Below are 23,329 nucleotides of genomic sequence, written 5' to 3'. Positions count from 1 at the left end.
TGGGATCCCCCCTTTGGGCTCCATGCTGGATGTGGAGACTGCTTAAGATTCTCACTCTCTCCCTCTCCCCCGCCCTCTAAAAAAATAAATAAAATTTTACAAAGACTACTTTTTGGAGGAAATAAAACTAACCATTTTTTTAAAAGATTTATTTATTTATTTTTAGAGAGAGAGCTGGGGGATGGGCAGAGGGAGAGGGAGAATCTCAAGCAGACTCCCCCATTGAACACAGAGCCTGATGTGGGGCTCGATCCCACCACCCTGAGATCATGACCTGAGCCAAAATCAAGAGTCAGGCCTTGACCGACTGAGCCATACAGCTGCCCCCAAACTATTAACTAAAGAAAAAGTGGCCTGAATTTCCAGTAGAATTTTAAAGTGGAATTTGACTTCTCCTATTTGGCCTCAAGATTCTCAACAGTCACCTATCCTAGCAGTAAAATTCAATGCTTTTTTCCCTGTCACAATTATGCCTTTACACACAGTACAGATTCAAGATACAGTGGTTGAGCATGAATAAATGTAGTACTAGAGAATGTCTGAAAAATAGATCTTAGAAATAGGAGTTCTGCAAAAGTTGTGATAGATCAAATCAAAGCATTTATTTCAACCTGCACCCTATTTTAGAGTTCGTATTTGGGTACAACAAGCAAAAATTCTAGAAAGAACTTTCCAGGAAGATAGCTGAGATTTGACATTTGGGCACATACTGTACACAGAGAGGATGACATTTTAATGTAATTTATTTGAAATGCTTCCAGAAAAGTTTAAGGCCATTATACAAAAACATTCATTTCATCAAAACATTCACTTTCTTCCCCTAGGCCAGCACTTGACAGACTTCTTGTCTCAACACGTTGGCCAAAGTGGCCGATGGCTCCTGTAGACAATGATCCAGTCTCTCCCCCTCCATCAGACATCGGTTCTCAGCTTATGTTTCCTTCTAGCAGTTCATTCACTTGCTAAATCAATAACAATTTGAGAAACAAAGCAATTTTAAATAAACTCATAATAGAAAAAAATTCACCATGTTTAAAATCTATAAATACAGAAATATGTTTTACAGGGTAAAATTGACCACATTTTTTCATTTTTGAAAAATAAGTAATATTACCTTGTTTTTATATTGATACATTTTGTCACACAGCTTCTTTGAATGCACACGTTAGATGTACATAATAAAATGATAACATAGCATTGACTGCTTTCTGTAAACTCGAAAGACACAGAAGATTTAAAAAAAAACTTTTTGGCAATAATTTAGACTCATGACTACTAGTGCTGGTGTGGGAATAATTTTGCACAGGTCATCCTTAATATTTACACTCACAGGGAGCTTTTCTGTGTATTCAGTTAACTTTTTTTTAAAGGTCGGCCGTCCACCCTGCACTGTAAATCAAGGCTAGACAAAGAGGTTACTAGTTTGGCTAACTGATCCTAATTAATCATCAAGCTAATTAAAATTGGCCGATGGAGAATGTGATTACGACTCTGATCACAGCACAGAGCCGGAGGTGGCAAAGCGGTGACCTAAAAGAAGAGCAGGAAAACCCAAGGCTCTGGCCTTTCCCGGAAGGGCACCGGCCTTGTTTTCTCGTAATGCTTCCTGCCAAAGGTCACGATGAAGCACTTCTTCCAAACTCTTCTTCCACATGTTTCTGTAAACAGAGTCACTGACTCACCTACGGTCTCTTCCTCAATGCTCCAAAATAGGAGTAGGCCTTGGCACATGAAACAAAATGATGGTGGGCCTCCTTATTATTCTGCCAGGTGTTCCTTCCCAGGCCTGTTGAGTTCTGCTCTGGCTTAGGCCAGAGATGGCTCTCTAAGGCAAGCCAGCAACTAGGAGAGACACCCCCTGGTGCAACTGCCTTTCAGTTCAAGATCCAGAGCTGGCGGCTGTCTTCGTGCTGGTCCTTTTAAGGTCAGACACTACCGCACGTCCTAATAGATTATTGCATCAAATTTGCACTAGGTGACACTGCAAGGTCAACACAGTGCTTCTTCCTTTGCACCATTAAGTGTCCAGCATCCCCAGGGGATGTTTTCATGCTTTCTGGTTGGATAACATTGAACCAAGCTCATTGCAAGGATTGATCTTTTCCCATTTTCCTGTACATACCGTCACGATACACAAGTGACTTCCTCGTGCCCTGTTTGCCAGGTCCCGTAAATTCCATGCCTTCAGCTATCATGTCAAAGAGGCAGGAAAGCACTAGAGAAGCACGGGAGGGTTCTTTTTTAAGCAATCTACACAAAACAGCAGTTTAGAGATTCTTTTCTATTTTTTAAAATCCAGCAGGACAAGTAAAAGTAACTTGTTCAAGTACCTCTCCATCCATCCAGACACTTGTGAAATGCAACACAGGGTAAGAGCTGCCACAGACCCCAGCTTACAGACAGACTGGCAGTTACAGTACTAGGGACAAAGATACAGATACAAGAGACGAGGGGCAACACGGTCACCAAAGTATTAAAAAGTGCTTCTCCAAACCGTTCCGTGTGTGGAATGCAAATACTGTACAGGTAAGACACAGGGCTGCTTCCAGGAAGAACACGTGCCTCTGTCAGACGTTGCTTTCGATGTGCCTGCTGTTCCCACCGGAGGAGTCCGTCTGTTCCATGCGCTCACAGTCGAGGCTGACCTCGCTCGTGTCCATACTACAGTCTGACTCACTGTCCGATTGGTCCATCTGCTCAAGTTTTGTGTCTCCCTGGGGCTCCTGGCTCCCAGGGGCGGGGTTTAGGAACGGTCCCTCGGAGTCCAGCGCCCCAGCCTGCCCGGCAGCGCACAGAACGGTTTCTTTGGCCTGACGAATGCAGTTGAGCCACTGCTGCTTGTTGAAGGTGTCGTTGGCTTGTAGTGAGTGGGTCTGACTTTGGGAACCGTTTTTGAAACTTACTCTGAAGAAGTTTTTAACTAGAAATGAAAAATACATATAAAAAAGGTCAACGGACAGGTATTTCTCCTAGGCCAGAGGTAACCTATAGAGTGACACGAAACCCATGTACCTAGGGCAGACATCATTAATTAATTACAAAATGTGTCCCACTGGTCCAGGACATGGTGCAGCTCTACTCTGCAGCCATCAAGCACCTGGATCTGACATCAGAGTAGCTCTCGGTTGCCCTGAGGCCAGCAAATTAAAATCTCCCATGTATTAAAGTCTCCTACGATCTGGTTAAAAACATACACGCCCGGACCCTACCGTTAAGTGACTCAGATTCAATAGGTCTAAGGTGGGCCTGATAATCTGGACTTTCAACCACGGCCCCAAGTTAGAGCTTTCTCAAGTTCGAGAAGATCTGTGTAATAGCAAACCATGCCCCCGACCCTCCAAGAGATAATAGTACTTGTATATACAGTACCTAAAGGACTGAGAAGATATGCAAAGACTCAGAGCCGTTATAAATTCAGCTTCACTTTAAAATAAAAATATATTCTCAAGCAACACAAATAAAAATTTAAAAAAAATTTTTCATTATCTCCACAAGAGGTACGTGTATTTAAAAACATGGTAGCACACCATTCGGGAGACATTTTGTTTAGTTTAACTGACACAGAACAGGCTCTGTGAGCCACTTGCAACGCTTGGCTCACAGAAGCGCATGTGTTCATCAGTCCCCTTGCACTATCCCTGGAGCCAACGGTTTGGGAACCACCACTTTGGATAAACTCAGGTTTCACTTTTTGCTCCTGGGTAAGTGCCTTAACTTCTGTGTGTCTTCAGTGTCCTTACTTGTAAAAGGGGAGAAACGAAGAGGACCTATCTTATAAGATTATTATGAGGGCTAAAGTTAGTGGTAATGCATATGCTTCTACACCACCTGACACATAGCCCGTACTCAGGGAATAGAAGTTGCCACCACCACCACCAGGGCGGAGGGACTGATGAGCAGGTCAGGGGCAATACATGCTAATTACATTGACAATACAATGCCCCTGTTAACCCAAGAGGCTCAAATGTCACTTTCTCAAGGAAGACTTTTCGGATCATTTCCTCTAAAGCAAACCCCCAACTGTTATCCCTACCTGCCCCATACAGGGTTTTAGTTCTCTTAACGCTACCTGAATATTTATTCATCCTTTATCTCCTCTATCACAGTGTAAGCTCCATAGGGGCAAGGAATTTGACTGTTCAGTTTAACTAGTGTATACTAGTGCCTGGAATGACACATGCAAGATACTCAGAAAACACTGCCATTGTAGCTTCTCTTGGTTAATTTGTTTAAGTCTCAAGTTAGAGAAACCCATTAGAGTAATTACACATGAATCATCAACCCAGGTGACCATTCTTAATCTTTTTTAGGGACGATTCTCCTGGCTCAACAAGAGCCACCAGTAAGCAACTGGTATTGACACAGGGGCTGTCTGGTATTAAGCAAGCTTGCATCCCGTGGAAGGAGACAGGGTGAGGGAATGCAAGGAGCACCTGTTATGTGCAGACGGGTTCACTTGCAGCATTTTAATCCTTTAACAACCTTATAAAGTAGGTACGAATACATGCCCATTTTACAGATGGCAAACTGAGGCTTGCAGAAGCAGCACAAGGTTACACAAGCAGTGAGTAATGAGACAGCACTGGAATGTAGTGCGACTCCAAGGCCACAGCTACTTCTCTCTCCACCAGCCAGACACGCCCTCTGAAGCACCACAACCAAAGACATTCAACAGGTCAAAGCTGACAGCCATCCGTACTTCTCTCGTTGTTGCTAAACGCCCCACGCAGGGAGCCGCCCAGCCTCACTTCTCCATCCTGCAGGTCTTCCAGGAGAAGGTCCTTTACAGGGATAGGCTGCCGGTACAACTGGTAGCAGAGCTGTTCATTGTGGGTGACAGCTCGAGTGATCACAAGCACTTCTTGGAACAGGAAAACGTGCAGTTTCTAGAAGAAAAGAATCCACAGGATTTCCCTAAGCAACAGTCTATTGAGTGGATTAGGGGACTTCTGTGGGTAAGAAGAGCCCGGGTACCAGCTTCACATTGTATTATCAACTTTCAGGCTCGGGTCTAGCTCCAGAACAGAAGTCGGGCATCTTGGAGGTATTTCCAGATGCATCTAGTACCTTTCCTGGAGGAGCGCCTCCCTGCGGCCCCCACAGAGAAGGCCTTTCTGCCTACAGACATCTGTGGCTGGGACTGCCGGCTGCAGGGACACCATGCATAGTGCATATTCACAGCCTGTGCAGACGCACAGAGCCTCCAGCCTCCGCAAGAAAAAAAAAAGTGAGAAGGGGGGACAGAATAAAGGGAACAGTGAAGGAAAAAGAAGTGAGTACCTCCACCCGGGGTTTTGGCTTATAGCACCCAATATAACCCTAAGAGATCATAATGAACTATAGTCTATGAAGGATACAAATGGAGGGGTGCCTGGGTGGCTCAGTGGGCTAAAGCCTCTGCCTTCGGCTCAGCTCATGATCTCAGGGTCCTGGGATTGAGCCCCGCATCGGGCTCTCTGCTCAGCGGGGAGCCTGTCCCCCTCCATGCCTGCCTCTCTGCCTACTTGTGATCTCTGTCAAAAAAATAAATAAATAAAATCTTTTTTTTTTTTAAAGGATACGGATGGTATTTCAAAGCCTAATATTAATCTTTGTTTCCCAAACCCATAAAAACACTTGTTCCTTAAGCCACAGAACTGAGTATCAGCTCCATCCAGGCACTCCAACTCTGAACATTGCCCATTCCCGAGGGAACCAGAGTGTGCTGTCAGAGCCACAAAGAAAGATGATCAAAGAACTGGTCCTTCTCGGTTATGTTCCTCGGAACCTCAGATCTCTGAAGAGGTTGTGCTTAAAAGGCTGATGACTGATGTGTGTGTTGTGGGCGAAAAGAAATCTCCAAAATAAAGGCTTGTCTCAAACCACATCATGAAAGCAATTTCGCTGGGTGGAGCCCGGGTAAATTGGCCCCATTCCGTTCCTAGTGCTAGACTCTTCTCACAGTTTGGAAATGCGGACAGACGGAAATGAAAAGTTCTACAACTTTTGCAACTGGTTCTGGTTTTCTGGTGGAGATATTTGGGAATGTGAACCCAGGGGTCTCAACCCAGTGGAAACTCACATCAGAATCTTGATTTGGGGCAGGGGAAGCACATTCAGCATTATCAGACAATTTTACATTCGGGAGAAAAGAAACTGGTGGACCCCCCCCCCCCCCCGACACCCACTCTGACATACACAGACACAGACACATGTATAGAAATAACATGTGTATAGACATATGTATAGACATATAGAAATAACATGTGTATAGACACATCTATAGAAATTAAAGCTCAAGCAAATGTTGGATGGTGGAAATAAAACTGATAATTTTCTACTGCATGGGAGGAGATTGAGGAGTGAGAGTTTATCAAAAGTGCATTTAAACAGAGTAAAGCAAAAAATAACCAAGTTAAGGGCTTTTTTTTTTTTTTTTTTTGGAGGGGGATATAGAAAGAATGTTAAGCCTTTTTTGGGGGATGGGTAGGGGAGGAATTGGATATTGTTGTATATATTAAACATTAGGTTTTTTTTTTAAGATTTTATTTATTTATTTGACAGAGAGATCACAAGCAGGTAGAGAGGCAGGCAGAGAGAGGAGGAAGCAGACTCCCTGCTGAGCAGAGAGCCCGATGCGGGGCTCGATCCCAGGACTCCGAGATCATGACCTGAGCCAAAGGCAGCAGCCCAACCCACTGAGCCACCCAGGCGCCCCAAACATTAGGTTTTTAAAATATTGTTTCTACTGTAATCAACCCTCTAGCCGAGGTAGGTAATTTGAACTCAGATTGTCTAGGAAACCTTTTAAAAACATCCCTTATTAGCATGGAGGACAAGGGGAGATGGAGAGGAGAAGGGAGTTGAGGGAAATTGGAAGGGGAGGTGAACCATGAGAGACTATGGACTCTGAAAAATGATCTGAGAATTTCGAAGGGGTGGGGGGTGGGAGGTTGGGGGCACCAGGTGGTGGGTATTGTAGAGGGCACGGATTGCATGGAGCACTGGGTGTGGTGCAAAAATAATGAATACTGTTATGCTGAAAAAATAAAAAATTAATAAGAAAAAAAAAACATCCCTTATTTATGAATGTTAACTGAGATTTCCCTTCTTAGTCTCAGCTCCTTTTAGCCATCAAACTAACGAGCTTTTCTTCTGACACAGGACTGCTCATAAAGACTTCCATCATTCTACTGAGAAAAACAATAAAACATACCTCCTATCCCAACTGCTATCTTTGTTTTTCAAAAATCTGTCTGCTGAAAAATGAACTACAGTTCATCTCTAATGCCTGAGGCACATCTAACTAGGGAGTCTCAGTCCTTGACTGAGGGACAGAAAGAGAACAGGCCTCATCCCATCCAGTGATGTATCTTCCCAACCATTTCCCACAGGGCTTCTGAGAAAGAATGTTCAAGAAGCCAGAGTATCAGACATTAGATGCCAGAGTATCAGACGTTAGAAGTCCACTAGAGTTTTCTGAAAATCAGCAAGAAGCAGAATGCTGCTTTCTAGCAACCAATAATTCTGTAGTCAAACAGAAACACTTCTTCAAGTAGTGGTCATGACCAGTCTCAGTATCTCTGCTGGACTACCGGCTAGTTGGATCCCCAGCAGCTCTCATAATGGGCACTATGACAGACACTCAGTGATTTCAAATAACATTTCCAAGCCTGCTCACAAATGCCACTCCAAAGTCCAGGTCAAAAGGTTGTCCCTTAAATCAGCAAAGCTTTATCAAGAACTATTCAATCTAGTTTTGGCTTTCATTCTAAGAGTTGACTAGATACTGAAGACGAAATATGATAAAAGAAGAGATTCTCTTTTTCAATGGCTTTCCCAACATTGAATTTAAATATTTGTTATATATAATAAAATCTATACGTTATATAAATATACATTTCTATGTATAATATGTTTAAATTATAAAATATCATAGACATATTAGTATTAATTTCTACTGGCTACACATAAAAAGAACCTTGTGAATTAAATGAATTTTGAGCTCTCATGAAATTTCAAATCCATCCTTTCTTTTTATAAACATTTACTCATTCATTCACTCACTCATTGACCTAACATTACTGAGTGCTTAGTACATGCCAGGTCCCCATAATAGGTGCTGGGGATTAATAAGACGTGGTCTCTATCCTAAAAGATCATACATAATGGAAGATATTGACAGACATATGGTGGATAATTACAGCCCACTGTAGTAAGTGTCCCAGGGAGATCCATCCAAGTTGCTATGATAGAAGAGGAGGAACAAGTTCAAAATCTACTCAGGAATAAAAGCCAGAAAGTTGGGCAGAGTTAGTTATATAGCTAGTTTTAAAACAAAAGCTGCTTTTAAAATGGCAGTCTGTGGATGGGTACCAATCCATTAAAAAAAAAGCAAAGAATTTCTCATAAAGCTAAGAGTTTCAACTTAAGAGCTGTTTTTCTGAGATTATATACTTTTAACATCTTGTTAAAATCATCCCTTGTTTTCTGATATCAAAGCCGGAGGAGATGTTGTTAATTGTTTTTTATTTGTTATTGAAGGTCATGCTCAAACAAAATACAATTGGCAACCCTCTGTTGGTCCCTGAATATATATATTCTAAATATATAGAATAAAGAATAAATATATTCTTCCTGAATATATACTGGTTGTGAAATTATAAAATATATATAATATATATTTTGTGTAATATATATAAATATATATTAATTATAAGCTAGAAACACATGTTATTTATACATAAATTATAATATATAAATATATACACACACACACAATGTATATAATTATATATCTCCATATACATATGGGATCCTAAGATACAAAAGACACTGGAAAGCAATTTTTGTCTGAAGAATGTGACCTTGGGTAGGGAAGGCAGAGTAACAGGAGGCTGGGCATTAAATGGATTAAGCACAGGGGCGGGGGGAGACAGAGGACCAGACCCCTGAAGGAGAGTAGCCACTCACCACCCCTCGATTGTTCTTCAGTTCTCCATGACAACACAGCACTCTTGAGTTGTCGATTAGAGAGTCTTTCTGGCCTTCTTCCAAGTAAAGAAGCCGCTCTTTATAATAGCGGCACTCAGATTCCCCAGTCTTGGTGTTGATTTCTGCCACGATTCCCTGAATGATGTTTATCTATGGAAACAAAGAAGAAAGTATGGGGAAAGTAAGCAAACCGTCTACACCAATAAGTCCCAGGGGCTCAGCTGAGAAGGTCACCCAGACAGACCCGCATCTAACTCTCAGATTCCGTTATCTAACCTGCTGCTTTGGGAAAAGGCAAAAATAAACACGTGCTTTGAATATATTGTGTCCATCTATCCATCTATACATGTACATACAGATACACACACACACATATATGTGCATACACATGCAGGTATTTGTATTATATAGAAAACTGATGTTGATGCATGATTTTATCCAAGAGGAAGAGATAGAAGGTATAGCTTCTGATGTGCAGGACTCCTAACTACTGAGTTCTATGTTGCACATTTCTTCAAACATGCTTACAGTGTGGAAGATACAGGCATATAAAAACCATAGCCAAGGAGAGAACACAAAGCAGAATGCAGTAGTCCCCAGAAGGGATCATCTTTGTGGGTTTGAACTCAGTTTCAAGGTTTCTCTATAGGTACTCACTCTAACCTACAAACAAGATGTGCAAATTGGGTGTAAAGAAATGGTTTGGGGGGCTGCCTGGGTGGCTCAGTGGGTTGAGCCTCTGCCTTCGGCTCAGGTCCTGATCTCAGGGTTCTGGGATCAAGTCCCACATCAGGCTCTCTGCTAGGCAGGGAGCCTGTTTCCTCCTCTCTCTCTCTCTCTCTGCTTGTGATCTCTCTCTCTGTCAAATAAATAAAATCTTAAAAAAAAAAAAAGAAATGGTTTGGGTAGCTTTTTAGTGATAAAACATAAATGATTTTAAAAAGACGGAGAACTAGAAATGGAAAGAAAAGACACTAGCTGTAATGATGGGAACTATTTATCTACATACATACACTCACACCCATGCCTGTAGCACATGTGGAAACAGTAGGGGTAGAGGGATTTCAGACCAGGGGTGGATATAGTGTTGTTACTGCAAAATGAAACAAAACAACGCGATAAGAGCACAGCACTCAGACACAATCAGTGGGCGTTTATTCTGATGTGTTATTCTATCACATAGATGATATGTCTAAATGATGTAACATACTAAAAAACAAAGGAACAAGAAATTAGTTGAGTAAAAACTCAAGGACACCAACCAAAGGTAAAATGACCTCATCAGCAGGGTCCCCTGTCCTCCAAGAGTGAAAAGACCAGCTTTTCCTTTCTTCCCATCTTTCTTGTGGTAGCATTATTCTTGTTTTTTAAAGATTTTATTTATTTGATAGAGAGATCACAAGTAGGCAGAGAGCCAAGCAGAGAGAGAGAGAGAAAGGAGGAAGCAGGCTCCCTGCCGAGCAGAGAGCTGATGTGGGACTCGATCCCAGGACCCTGAGATCATGACCTGAGCTGAAGGCAGAGGCTTCACCCACTGAGCCACCCAGGCGCCCCATGGTAGCATTATTTTTTTAGTTTTTACTTAAATTCCAGTTAGTGAACATAGAGTATAAGAGTTTCAGGTATACAAATGATTCAATACTTCCATACAACTCTCAGGGCTCATCACAACAGGTGCCCTCCTTAATCCCCATCCCCTAGTTCACTCCTCCCCCCACCTCCCCTCTGGTAACCATCAGTTTGTTCTTAGAGTATAGAGTCTATTTCTCTGTTTGCCTATCTCTCTCTCATCCTCCCTCTTTCCCCCCCTTTTCTTGTTTGTTTTGTTTCTTAGATTTCACATACGAATGAAATCATATGGTATTTATCTTTCTCTGACTGGTTTACCTAGCATAATACTCTCTAGCTCCATCCATGTCCTTGTGAATGGCAAAATTTCATTCTTTATGGCTGAGTAATATTCCATTACACACACATGTTCTTCATCCATTCATCAGTTGAAGGAGATTTGGGCTGTTTCCATAATTTGGCTATTGTAGATATTGCTCCTGTAAACACTGGGGTGCATGTATCCTTTCGAATTAGCATTTTTGTATTCTTTTGATAAACACCCAGTAGCATAATTGTTGGATCATAGGGTAGTTCTATTTTTAATTTTTTGAGGAACCTCCATACTGTTTTCCACAGTGGCTGCGCCAGTTTGCATTCCCACCACCAGTGCAAGAGGGTTCCTCTTTTTCGGCATCCTCGCCAACACCTACTGTTTCTTGTGTTGTTGATTTTAGGCATTCTGACAGGAGTAGGATGGAATCTCATTGTTGTTTTGATTTGTATTTCCCTGATGATCAGTGATGCTGAGCATCTTTTCATGTGTCTGTTGGCCATCTGTATGTCCTCTTTGGAAAAATGTCTATTCATGTCTTCTGCCCATTTTTAAATTGGATTATTCATTTTCTGGACATTGAATTTTATAAGTTCTTCATTTATTTTTGATAATAACCCTTTTTCAGATATGCAATTTGCAACTATCTTCTCCCATTCTGTAGGTTGCCTTTCAGTTTTGTTGATTGCTTCCCTAACTGTACAGAAGCTCTTTATTTTGATGAAGTCCCAATAATTATTTTTTGCTTCTGTTTCCCTGGCCTCAGAAGATATACCTAGAAAGAAGTTGCTACAGCCATTGTCAAAGAGGTGACTGCCTGTGTTCTCCTCAAGGATTTTGATGATTTCCTATCTCACATTTAGGTCTTTCATCCATTTTCAATTTATTTTTGTGTATTGTGTAAGAAAGTTTTATTCTTTGGTATGTTGCTGTCCAGTTTCCCCAACACCATTTGTTGAAGAGACTGTCTTTTTTCCATTGGACATTCTGTCCTGCTTTGTTGAAGGTTTATTGACCACAGAGTTGTGGGTTCATTTCTGTAGTCTTGATCCCTACAGCTTCGTAGTATAACGTGAGGTCTGGACTGTGATGCCTCCAGCTTTGCTTTTCTTTTTCAAGTTTGCTTTGGCTACTTGGGGGTCTTCTGTGGTTGCATACAAGTTTTGGGATTATTTCTTCTAGCTCTGTGGAAAATGCTGTTGGGATTTTGATAGGATTGCATTAAATGTATAGACTGCTTTGGTAGTATGGACATTTTAATAATATTTATTCTTCCAATCCATTTCTTTGTGTCATCTTCAATTTTTTTCTTCAGTGTTTCATAATTTTCAGAATATGGGTCTTTTGCCTCTTTGGTTAGATTTCTTCCTAGGTATCTCATTGTTTTTGGTGCAATTGTAAATGGAATTGATGGGTTAATTTCTCTTTCTGCTGCCTCATTGTTGGTGTATAGAAATGCAACCAATTTCTATAAGTTGATTGTGTACCCTAAGAATTTACTGAATTCACTTATCAGTTCTAGCAATTTTCAGTGGAGTCTTTTGGGGTTTCTATGTAGAGTATTATGTCATCTGCAAATAGTGAAAGTTTGAGTTCTTCCTTGTTGATCTGAAAGACTTTTATTTCTTTTGTTGTCTGACTGCTATGGCTAGGACTTCCAGTACTCTGTTAATTAACAACGGACATCCCTGTCTTATTCCTGACAATAGAGGAAACACTCTTGTTTCTCCCCACTGAGAATAACATTCACTGTGTCTTTTTCATATATGGCCTTTATGATTTTGAGGAATGCTCCCTCTAAACCTACTTTGTTGAGGGTTTTATCATGAATGGATATTGTACTTTGTTAAATGCTTTCTCTGTATCTATTGAAATGATCATATGGTTCTTATCCTTTTTATTAATGTGGTGCATCACCTTGATTGATTTGTGAATATGGAACCACCCTTGCAGCTCGGGACTCGTGGTGGTATTGGCAGGAAGGAACTTAACAGATGAGTAAGGGTAAGAAAGGCCTCTTCTTGGTTACATTTACTTAACGGAAAAACAAACCAATCTCTGAAAAGCAAAGTTTTAAAAGAAGCCTTTACTCAGTGAGAACTTACCAGATCTTGTAATGTGTTAAACTAGCAATGAATTCTAAGATTAAGTGATTATTTTTCACATTCTAGTGAAATGATACCTTCTGCCCCAAGCCAACTGGATAAAAACTTCTACCCAGTTAGAACTCTGGCATTTCCACGTAAGTCTGACAGAAGATCTTACAGCTCTGTGCCAAAGTCTGGTGACTGCTCCCTATGAACAGATGCATAATCTATATACTTTTGTAACTATTATGAGTTTCAAAGCTCATTTATTCTTTTCTCTATTTCCCAAATTTGGGTTGTAGCACTACTTGGATAATAAATACATCTTTTTAAAAAAACACAGGCTTTTTGTCCCATAAAATAATCTTTTTGGCCTTTAATGTCAATGTGACATTAAATGTAAGTCCTATGAAATTAATCCAAGTTTTACTAACATAAAACAAATAATAAATAGAACACTTTGATACACAAACTTTCTCTTCGTTTCCCCCCCCTTGGTTTTTAGACAAGCCTAATTATTTGCTACTTTCAAAAAAAAAAAAAAACAAAAAAAAGAAAGAAACTTCACAAAACATATTAATGCTATGACTCATCCTTCAAGTTAATTCAATCAATGCTTATTGAGCGTCTGTTCAGTGTCAAACTAGATGATGTCACTGAAAGAAATGAGACAGGTCCCTGCCCTCGAGAAGCTTTAAAATATATGGGAAGTGTCTGACAAATTCTTTTATGTCTACCTTAATCTTTTACCTTACTACATTTTTAATATATAGTGGAATATATACTTTTTCCTTGCTTTTAGAGGTCTTAGCATTAATTGCTGTGTCTCTTCTTAGAGTTTACTGTTTACCTGGAATTAACTGGGTCTTGAGACAATTTTCTGAGTTTCCTGCAAGTATCCAGGAGACCAGAAAAATGATGTACTATAGGCATAAATATGTGTTCCCTTCCTAATTTAGCTCAGGGACCAAACAGCTGGCATATCACATGAAGATTAATAAACTCAAACCCCACAGTGGTTCTTTAGGCAGCTATGACTACTGTCTGATGCTACTTCTTTCTTTAGTGTTTGAAAAAATAGAGAGACTGAACAATAGGAACAATCAGCGTTATTCCACATTCTTTGTGGACATTGTAATAGCACTTCTGGGTCTGCTTTCATTTATTAAAAATATTGTTTTGTTGTTACATCTACCTCTACACTATAAGCATCTACTCTCTGTACTTTTTTTTTTTTAAGATTTATGTATTTGAGATAGAGTGTGTGTGTGTGTGTGTGTGTGTGTGTGTGTGCAAGTGTGTGCAAGTGCGGGGAAGGGCAAGGGAGAGAATCTCGAGCAGATTCCCCGCTGAGCACAGAGCCTGACCAGGGCTTGATCCCAAGACCCATGAGATTGTGGTCTGAGCCAAAACCAAGACTCAGATGTTCTATTGACTGAACCACCCAGGTGCCCCCCGCATTGGTTCTTGAGAGGACTTTATTGTGCAGAATCGCAGGGAGGAATAAAGGTGTACGTAGCAGATTGGCAGTAGCAAACAGTCATGGTGGTTGTGCATTTAAGTTCAATTTCAATTTATTGTTGCATCAGGGTTCAAACTGAAAGGAAAGGACCAGTAAAGCAAGACGATGACAAATATCTGATAACAGAGCAGGGGGTAAGCCCACACATGCCATAATCATCATCCTCAAAGTGGAATCTGGAAGCTCTGTCTGGTTCCTTGTGCGGTAATGTTGTCTATCCGTGGGCTTGTGACACAAACCGAGAATAGCAGCCAGCACGGCAGGAACAGCAGGACTGTTCTTCTCATTGATTCCAGTGATTTTTTTTTTTTTTTTAAGGAGTTAGGGAACAGTGGCAAGCAGAGGGAAGAGATGGTCTGCCAGATCATTTGTTGGCTGAAACAATCCTTAGAATTTAAAATGTTAAACAACCAGACCTCTGGAATATCTAAATATCTGAATTTCTATTTAAAAATGTTTTCTTTTAGGGAAATTTCTATCAACTCTCCAAAACACTGTTAAGAAATTCTAATAAAGATGTGGTAGTTAATGCACTGCAGTAAAAGCAAGACCTTTTTTTTAGATCTAATTATAGGACTGGACACTTGGTGTAGAAGCAATTTACTTAGGTTCTCTGATTTTTTTCCCTTTTCATAAGTGGAAAATCTATTCAGGGAACATGTAATTCAAGCTACGTCGGTACTATGGGTTTTATGTTTATCAAGCATTCACAATGTACCCAAGAGAATGGGGCTAAATATTTCTGCCCATCTAGGTTAATGCCCAGAGGATTTTGAAAAGAAGGGGGAAAAAAACCCCAACATTGTTGTGCCTCTATTGTGTAAATGGGCACTTAGAAGACCTGCTTTGCAGACATTTTCAAACGTAGGTCTGCCACACTTCACACACAAATCTGCCTGAATGAGTAGGTGCAGATTCAGCTTTCAAAAGTGACGTCACATCTTATGCACTAGGGAAACCTATACATCCTTTCACATCGCAAACAACCACCTTCTTATCTGTTCTTAAATCCAAACTTCAGCTTACTGGGTGATTTTAGAAACAGAGCATTATTCTTTCATGCTGCATATTAAAAAGAGAAATCTTAACAGTAAAACAAAACTCAGAGTAGCCTCACGTGCTTCAAAAAAGTAATTATTTAGACTAGCTTGAGCTCCCTATTGTTTTCATTCCTGCAGACCACACACTTGCTGGGATGAAAATATGGAGAGGAAGCAACATTCTTGCATGCTTTCCGGTAGTTAAAAACAGAGCCGATGAAGTGGGATGGGCCTCATCCGTGGTGCCTGTGTCCCCTATCTGTGCTGGACTGGGGACCTGGTCTGTGTGTGTTTGCATTCAATCAAGAGCATCTCTCCATCTTCTCTATCCCTACAAGGCGGCACCTGGCCCAGCACTGCACTCGTGAGGCCTTTCCACTAAGTCTGGGGGTGGACAGCTTTCTGCAATTCCACAGGCAAGAGGGGCTCAGAGAAGCAGCCAGGCTTTTAGCTCCATGGTATAGGGTCATAAAGAAGTGGAACAGGCCCAGGATTTGCAGTCCACGCTGACAGATTTGACATCAGCCTCATCACGTGCTGGCTCTGGACCCAGGCAAGTTATTGAAGCCCTCCAAGCCTCATCTGGAATACGGTCCTAACAAGGAGAGCTATCTCATAAGTTGTTATAAGGATTAAGTGAGATACATAACCTATAAAGTGATTACATAAAGCTGATTTCCTAGGTACTCAAGAAATGTCAGCAAATGTTAGAATTATCATTGTTGTGATTACTACTAATTATTATTAAGCCCCTCTCTAGGAGGAGACAGGCAGTCTGCTCACAGGTTTCATGGATTCTGATTCTCAAGTCACCTGTGCATATCCTCTTTCTGTTCCAGATGCAGTCAGGGAACAAGCCCCTTGAACTGGTCTCTAAGCCTCCATCCCCACGACTTCTCCCTCAGCGGTTTCCATGACTGCATGTCTGGACCACTACAGGAACCTCTCAACTTGCCTCCCTGGCCCTCGTCCTTTCCCTCCTCAGTCCCCTGTCCTACAAACAAGGAGAGTAATGTGTCCAAGGTTTCACAGCTTATCAGCAACGGAGCTGGGATTTGAACCCTGTATCCCAGTTACTTAGAAAACAACAAACAAAAGAACAAAGCACAACAAAGGAAAAACATCTCAAATTGATATTTAAAACCCTCTCTATAGGGGCACCTGCATGGCTCAGTCAATTGAGGGTCTGCCTTTGGCTCAGGTCATAATCCTAAGTCCCAGGATGGAACCCTGTATCAGGCTTCCTGCTCAGCAGGGAGTCTGCTTCTCCCTCTGCCTGTCACCCTGCTTTGTGCTCTCTCCCTCTTGCGCATGCATGTTCACCTTCTCTCTTGAATTAAAAAAAAAAAACCCTCTATAACCATATCTGAACCCCCATCCTCTGCCTTCTCTCCTGCTGCTTCCTCAGAATGTCCTCAACCCTGGGCAGACTGACCCAGGGTATTCCCCAGGCATTTCCTGTCCTGTCATTCCTCCATAGCTTTGTTCAGGCCACTGGCTCCTCCTGGCCTGCCATCGCCTCTGCTCTGTCCCACAGAGTACCCCAATTAGAACCAAGCTCTCTGGACAGAACACTCCCTATTCACAATATTCACAATATTCTCATGAGACAGATCCATTTCTCCTGGTCTTCTATTGCTGTTGGAAAGAATCTCTCTTCATACTTAATGAACATTTTCTGGTGAGCAGGAGGTTTGACTAGGTCGGTCCCTCACTGCAGTCAGTGGCTGAGGAGAGCTGGTTCTGAAATGGGTGTCGACGTCACAAATGGGCTCACAGGCGCTAAGGTAAGAGGCAACTCCCATTTGCTAACTAAACAAAGATACTCAATTCAAAATCCCCAGAGATCTTAACCCTCACAGCCACTGTGAACAAACAGATTATAGTTTATTATGAATTATAATTACAGATTACAGAGTCAGCTACACAGAATCAAGAACTTTGAGAAATCAAAGCGACCTTAGGGTGTATTTCACATAAACACTGCATTTTATGGGTTGGGGGAGTGAGGCAGAGAGAGAAGGAGTGAACTGCAAAATTAAAACACGACTGACTGATAGCAGCACCATGCATGGAAGCCAAGACCCCTGGGTGCTGTGTGCCCAGAGACCCTTCATTCACGACACACCCAACTTCCTAGACACAAGGGAGAAAACAAGGTAAAGACAGAAAGAAACAGGTGAACTTACAGCTTCTTCCAGGTGCTGCTGATCTGGATTATCATTTGGTGTGTGCCTCAAGATTTCTCGAAGAAGAAGAGGGTATTTCACTAGACGGCTCCTTGGAATATCGAGAAAATTCCAGAGATCCAGCTTGCGGCTAAAGGGGGATTCTAAGCATCGCTGTAGGAAATCCTGGACTCGGTGGTCTTGTTTTTTGTGGTCCAGCAGCGCTTTCGCGGCCACTTGATTGCTGCAATAGCTGTCGTAGGAGCTGAGACAAGGCAGCTAAGAAAGGAACATCAAAACACGGTTGGAGTGTGGAGCTAACTGTGCTCTGAAGCTACACGCGAGTATCACTTGTGTAGCCTGAAAAAAACCCTGCTGGTCTCCAGGCCTGGCCAACGTTCCTTTATCTGCACGGCTGGACGAGGCAGACAAGGGCAATCTTCCAAAATCACAGGCAATGAACAGTTTATAGGCTTTGGCTTACTTGCGTGAAGTTACTTTCTTAGCTGTACATTTACATTTTTTTTAAGATTTTATTTTTTTTATTTGACAGACAGAGATCAAAAGTAGGCAGAGAGGAAGGCAGAGAGAGAGAGGAAGGGAAGCAGGCTCCCCGCTGAGCAGAGAGCCTGACTCGGGGCTCGATCCCAAAACCCTGATATCATGACCTGAGCCGAAGGCAGGTGCTTAACTGACTGAGCCACCCAGGCGCCCCTACATTTACTTTCTTGATTGTTAAGACCCCATCATAATTTGTTTGCATTTCTGGCAATCTAAGTTGGAACAAAAGAACCAGAAAAACCGCACACGCATACAGCTCAAAATTTTCCTGCACTTCCAAAGGTGTCCGGTGAGGGGAAAGCTTCCTTTCTTTAAAAACAAACAAACAGGACTTCTTTTAAAATTATTCATAAGAAACTCATCTGGAGGACTTAGGGGTATAAAAAGAAAGCAAGGAGTCGGACTTTGTGCCCCAGCCATTTGCGTGGCCTGGTGCGAGCATGTCTATGTTGTTAGCTGAAGGTGACCTGATTCCAAGGTGGGCCAGCCGTAAAGAATGCCAAGAAGTAAGAGCAAAAGTATAATTAGTAAAAAAATAGATGCAGGAAGCATTTAGAAAAATCTTTTAAGCTGGATTCCTGTCTATACCTCATGGTTGACATCACAACACCGTACAAAGAACATTTAAGCCTAAAGACTTTGGAACGCTTCAACTCCACTATCTTCCTTCCAGCAAAATACTAATTTCCCTGACATGTCCCATCAGTCACTTTGTGCAAACAAAGAGTTGACGTCCCCAGTAGGAAGGCGGTTCATCTCCCTTTTCCACTCCTTCCTAAGTTCTGCATCCTCAATACATTTCATTGGGCCTGCCATCCACAGACATTCAAAGTTTATATTCCGAATGAACAAATAAATGGATGTTTAAGGTGTCCAGATTAGGTAACATTTGATGGCCTGCGAACATGGCTTAGAAATAAATTGTGGCAACATCCGAACAATGCGTCAAAGTGTAAACATTTCTGGTGCTTCTTTTCTACCTCTTATTGAAATTATTTTCTCAGCAACTGAAACCAAAAAAAAAAAAAAAGGGGGACGGGGAGCACGTGGGTGGCTCAGTGGGTTAAAGCCTCTGCCTTAGGCTCAGGTCGTGATCCCAGGGTCCTGGGATTGAGCCCCGAGCTGGGCTCTCTGCTCAGTGGGGAGCCCGCTTCCCCCTCTCTCTCTCTGCCTGCTTCTCTGCCTACTTGTGATCTCTCTCTCTGTCAAATAAATAAATAAAATCTTAAAAAAAAAAGATACCAAGGAAGTAATGTTTAAATTCACTGTCAAGTTTAACATTCTTTGGAAATGTCTACCTTCCTTATGTGTCATTTAAAAAAACCCTTTTATTTGTGTTAAAAAGAGCTGCAGAAATTCTTTCCTCAACCTTACATTTGAAAGTAATGATAATTGCTACACACACACACACACACACACACACACACACCCTAGATGTGGTATTGTGGCTTGTAATTTAGACTTTCAGAGTTAATTAAAAAGAGCTTCAGGTCCTCTTAATTTCATTTCCACTTCCTCGCTTTTTAAAAAGACCTGGAAATGCCCAATGTTTTCATTATGGAGAAACAAATCAGCAGTAACTATCAGATGCAAACCAGTGAGGAACTCTGACCACACTGCCACCCACCGTCCAATGGGCCATCACTCTCTGATCCTGCCGCCCCCACTGCCATGGCAACCCAATCCAGCTCTGGTCCTGTTCACACCTGACAGGGTGCTCATTTCCTGGGCATGACCTGAAGGCTATCTGGTTCAACCCCACTGGCTAGAAAGGGCCACAAGCGATAACTTGAAAGAAAGAATGTATACATCTTTGTTCCCAAATACACACACATTCGCTTACATAAAGTGTGAGAGGTGATACCACAGTGGTTTAGCAGGCAGACTCTGGAACCAGGGACAGTCACACTCAAAGCCTAACCTGGACAGTAACTAGCCAGGTGACCCATCTGAGCCTCAATTTCTCCACTTAAAAATGCATATACTACTTTCCTCCTATCTTTTTTTTTTTTTTTAAAGATTTTATTTATTTATCTGACAGAGAGAGATCACAAGCAGGCAGAGAGGCAGGCAGAGAGAGGAGGAAGCAGGCTCCCTGCTGAGCAGAGAGCCCGATGCGGGGCTCGATCCCAAGACTCTGAGATCATGACCTGAGCCGAAGGCAGCGGCTTAACCCACTGAGCCACCCAGGCGCCCCTCCTCCTATCTTTTAATGAGATAAGGCAGACAAAAAGTGTAAGAGCTTGGCTTCTGGGTAAGAATCTGTAAGGACAGCTATTAAAGCAAAAGTATAATTAGTAAAAAAATATTTTTTTGTTATTATTTATCCCTAGGATATTTTTACTGAAGAAATTGTGGTTTAGAGAAGCAAAACTACTTGCTCAGCTAGAGACAAAACCGGTCGGCTGAATGTTCTTCCCCCACCCTCCCCCCAAAGCTCTGAACTCCTTGACATCTCTTTAAATAGACCATCAAGAATTTATAAAGGAAGCTCTTTCACTTGCTTTAGAAATTCTTTCTATCTCCCTAAGCTTGTGAAAAGCGACAGAACAAATCCATTTTTTTTTTTTTTTGCTTCCATGTACCCGGCCTCTCTCTATAGAATAAAAATTTAATTAGAACCCAAATTAACATGAGAACTGGCTGCCTGGAGAGCTTGTAAATTATTTAAATTTATTAAATTATATAAATTAAATTATATAAATTTATTACTGAAAAAACGTTAGCATGAAGAGAAGTCGCTTGGTAAGTTGTTTCTACCCAACAGGGGAAGTGTATGGGATCAGGCCTACCCGTGGGGAGATGCACCCTCAGTGACCAGGGAGGCACCCTGAGGAAACCACCACTCTGCTTCAGGCCTTCAAAGTACAAGGAATTGATTCATTCTAAGGTCAAAAGGACTGGCCAGGCCTGTCCTGCTTGGGAGGCTCCTTGTTAAAAGGGCTTTTTCCCCCCACCTTTTTTTTCCTGGGAGGGGTTTGGGAGGAGGAACAGCGAATAAATCAATTTTTCATGGGTTGAATGGGCTCTGACTTTTCTCATTCAAAGTCCCCTCAGATGTTTATTTTGTTCTGTTAAAAAGACCAGAACTCAAACAGATGTACCCCTTGGTTTACAGTTCCCACTCGCGTGGGCACATCTGCAGTTAAAAGTGGGAAAACATTTAACAGCTCGTCAGGCCTGATAAATAAGGGCCGTTTCTCATGAGGTCTGGTCACAATGGGCCAGTTGTTTAATTTTAGGCTGCTTTTCAAGCTTTAAGTCCCCATTTGATGTGTGAAGGGTTCAGATAGCAGTGGAAGTGGTCACATTTCCTCTGGGTATGTACAGAAAAGGCCTGCAAAAGCCACCCCCAGATCAAGCCAATTTCCTAATAAAAGCAGCAAACATTTATTTCATAAAAATATTAACGAAAAGGCAAATGCCTCCTCTTCTGCGTCTGGTGTGAACTGACAATGTGTATATGATGCCTAAGGAAACATGTCATTCTACATCGCTATCTCGTCAACAACAGAGCAGGCATCATGCTAATTCTGGAGTGTGGCCTCACTGGCCCCCCATGCCCATCAAAGCAGCCCACAGCCTTAGGAGGTTTAAGAAAACTGAGGCAGAATCTCTCTTCTCATTACACCTTCCCTCTCTCCAGCTGGCAGGCTCTCTTTAGAGAAATTTCTTTGAAGGTTAAAGAAGTTAAAACATCTACCACATCTTATAATAAAATGAAAGTCAAAAATATAAGACGAATGATCTCTCCTGAAATATTAAGTCACATTTTCTAAATTATTCATCTTAGAACATTGCTTGCCTTTTGGACGCCCTTGGGGTATGTCGGCCTCAGTGCTAAAAGTGACTTCTAAATTAAAGCTATCTAAGGCATGAAACCCTCAAACTTTCTTGATCGAGGCTATAATCGAAAACAGAAGTTAGGATAAGAGAGCAACATCAAAACACAGGAAGGTTAAAATATAACTACAGATGTAACTGGATCAAGAGAACTCACATGGTGATAGTAGGATTTATGACCTTCACAACATTCCGCAAACAGTGGAATGACTCTAATGCTGCCTGTTCTGGTATTTCCTGCCTGTTTTTCTGGAAGACTGTGTGGATCAGAGAGATGAGAGAGCTAATCCTACCTGGAAGAGGTCATCAAAGTAATCTGCCTAACAAATGAATACCACCTGGAGCTGGGGAGGTACACTCAAGGACTTGAAGGAAAGAGAGGAGTAGTAATAGGGAATGGTGGGGACTGCAGCAAAATAGGAAATTCATGCCTGGTCTAAAGTACATTAAATGGGGGCGCCTGGGTGGCTCAGTGGGTTAAAGCCTCTACCTTTGGCTCAGGTCATGATCTCAGGGTCCTGGGATAGAGCCCTGCATCTGGCTCTCTGCTCAGCAGGGAGCCTGCTTCCCTCTCTTTCTCTGTCTGCCTCTCTGCCTACTTGTGATCTCTCTGTCTTTGTCAAATAAATAAATAAAATCTTAAAAAAAAATAAAGTACATTAAATGAATGAACAACCACATTATGTACCCAACGAAACACAAATTCAGCCCCAAGACCATAAATTTAGAACCCCTAATCTAAGGTCCCAGCTGATTTCTTTGTTTAATTAGGAAAGGGAATGGGTTATTTGGGAGGAAGGTCAGCACAATACCAAGCCTTCCTATGAAGTTACTCAGAATCAGATATAAGCTAAACATTAATAGCATTTAGTATTACCTTGTGTATGAAACTACATTTTACCACGAGAGCTTTTTGGAGCCTGAATAAAAGCACCTTTTTTTTTTTTGGTGATATGGATAAGAATATATCTGTGAATATTTACTGGAATAGAAATGATAATAATTATATTATTAGTAATTGGCCTCAATTGAATATAAACTAGTTTTACTTTATTTGATATAAAGCTGGTAATCATTTGTGCCTTTACTTATCTTATTGCAAAAAGGTCATGTTATCTTCAAATACTGCAAATTTATGTTAAGAAAAAAAAAAATTGTTTCCATGCATTGCAGAGATAAAGCCTAAATATGATAAATTTTGCTAGGAATTTGCCGTTTCTGACATAAAGCCAACATTTGCCAATACAAAAAGT

The 23,329-nt window shown here is 41.5% G+C and overlaps 1 protein-coding gene across 9 annotated transcripts in view; it reads right to left on the bottom strand.

The window, feature by feature from the left end:
• Positions 1–725: 725 nt before the first annotated feature.
• Positions 726–23,329, bottom strand: part of ARHGEF3 (Rho guanine nucleotide exchange factor 3) — a 320,183-nt gene continuing 297,579 nt past the window's right edge. For all 9 annotated transcript variants that reach the window (XM_047691555.1, XM_047691585.1, XM_047691574.1 and 6 more), the window contains 4 exons: positions 17,694–17,951; positions 8,953–9,123; positions 4,700–4,886; positions 726–2,920 (listed from right to left, as the gene is read on the bottom strand). In XM_047691555.1, coding sequence (XP_047547511.1) covers positions 2,568–2,920; positions 4,700–4,886; positions 8,953–9,123; positions 17,694–17,951 — 969 coding nt within the window. In that variant the 3' untranslated portion in view covers positions 726–2,567. The remainder of the gene's footprint in view (positions 2,921–4,699; positions 4,887–8,952; positions 9,124–17,693; positions 17,952–23,329) is intronic.

The sequence above is a fragment of the Lutra lutra genome, chromosome 1 (genome assembly GCF_902655055.1).
Source record: "Lutra lutra chromosome 1, mLutLut1.2, whole genome shotgun sequence".
Taxonomy (NCBI): domain Eukaryota; kingdom Metazoa; phylum Chordata; class Mammalia; order Carnivora; family Mustelidae; genus Lutra; species Lutra lutra.
This window is presented reverse-complemented; position numbering and strand designations above follow the sequence as displayed.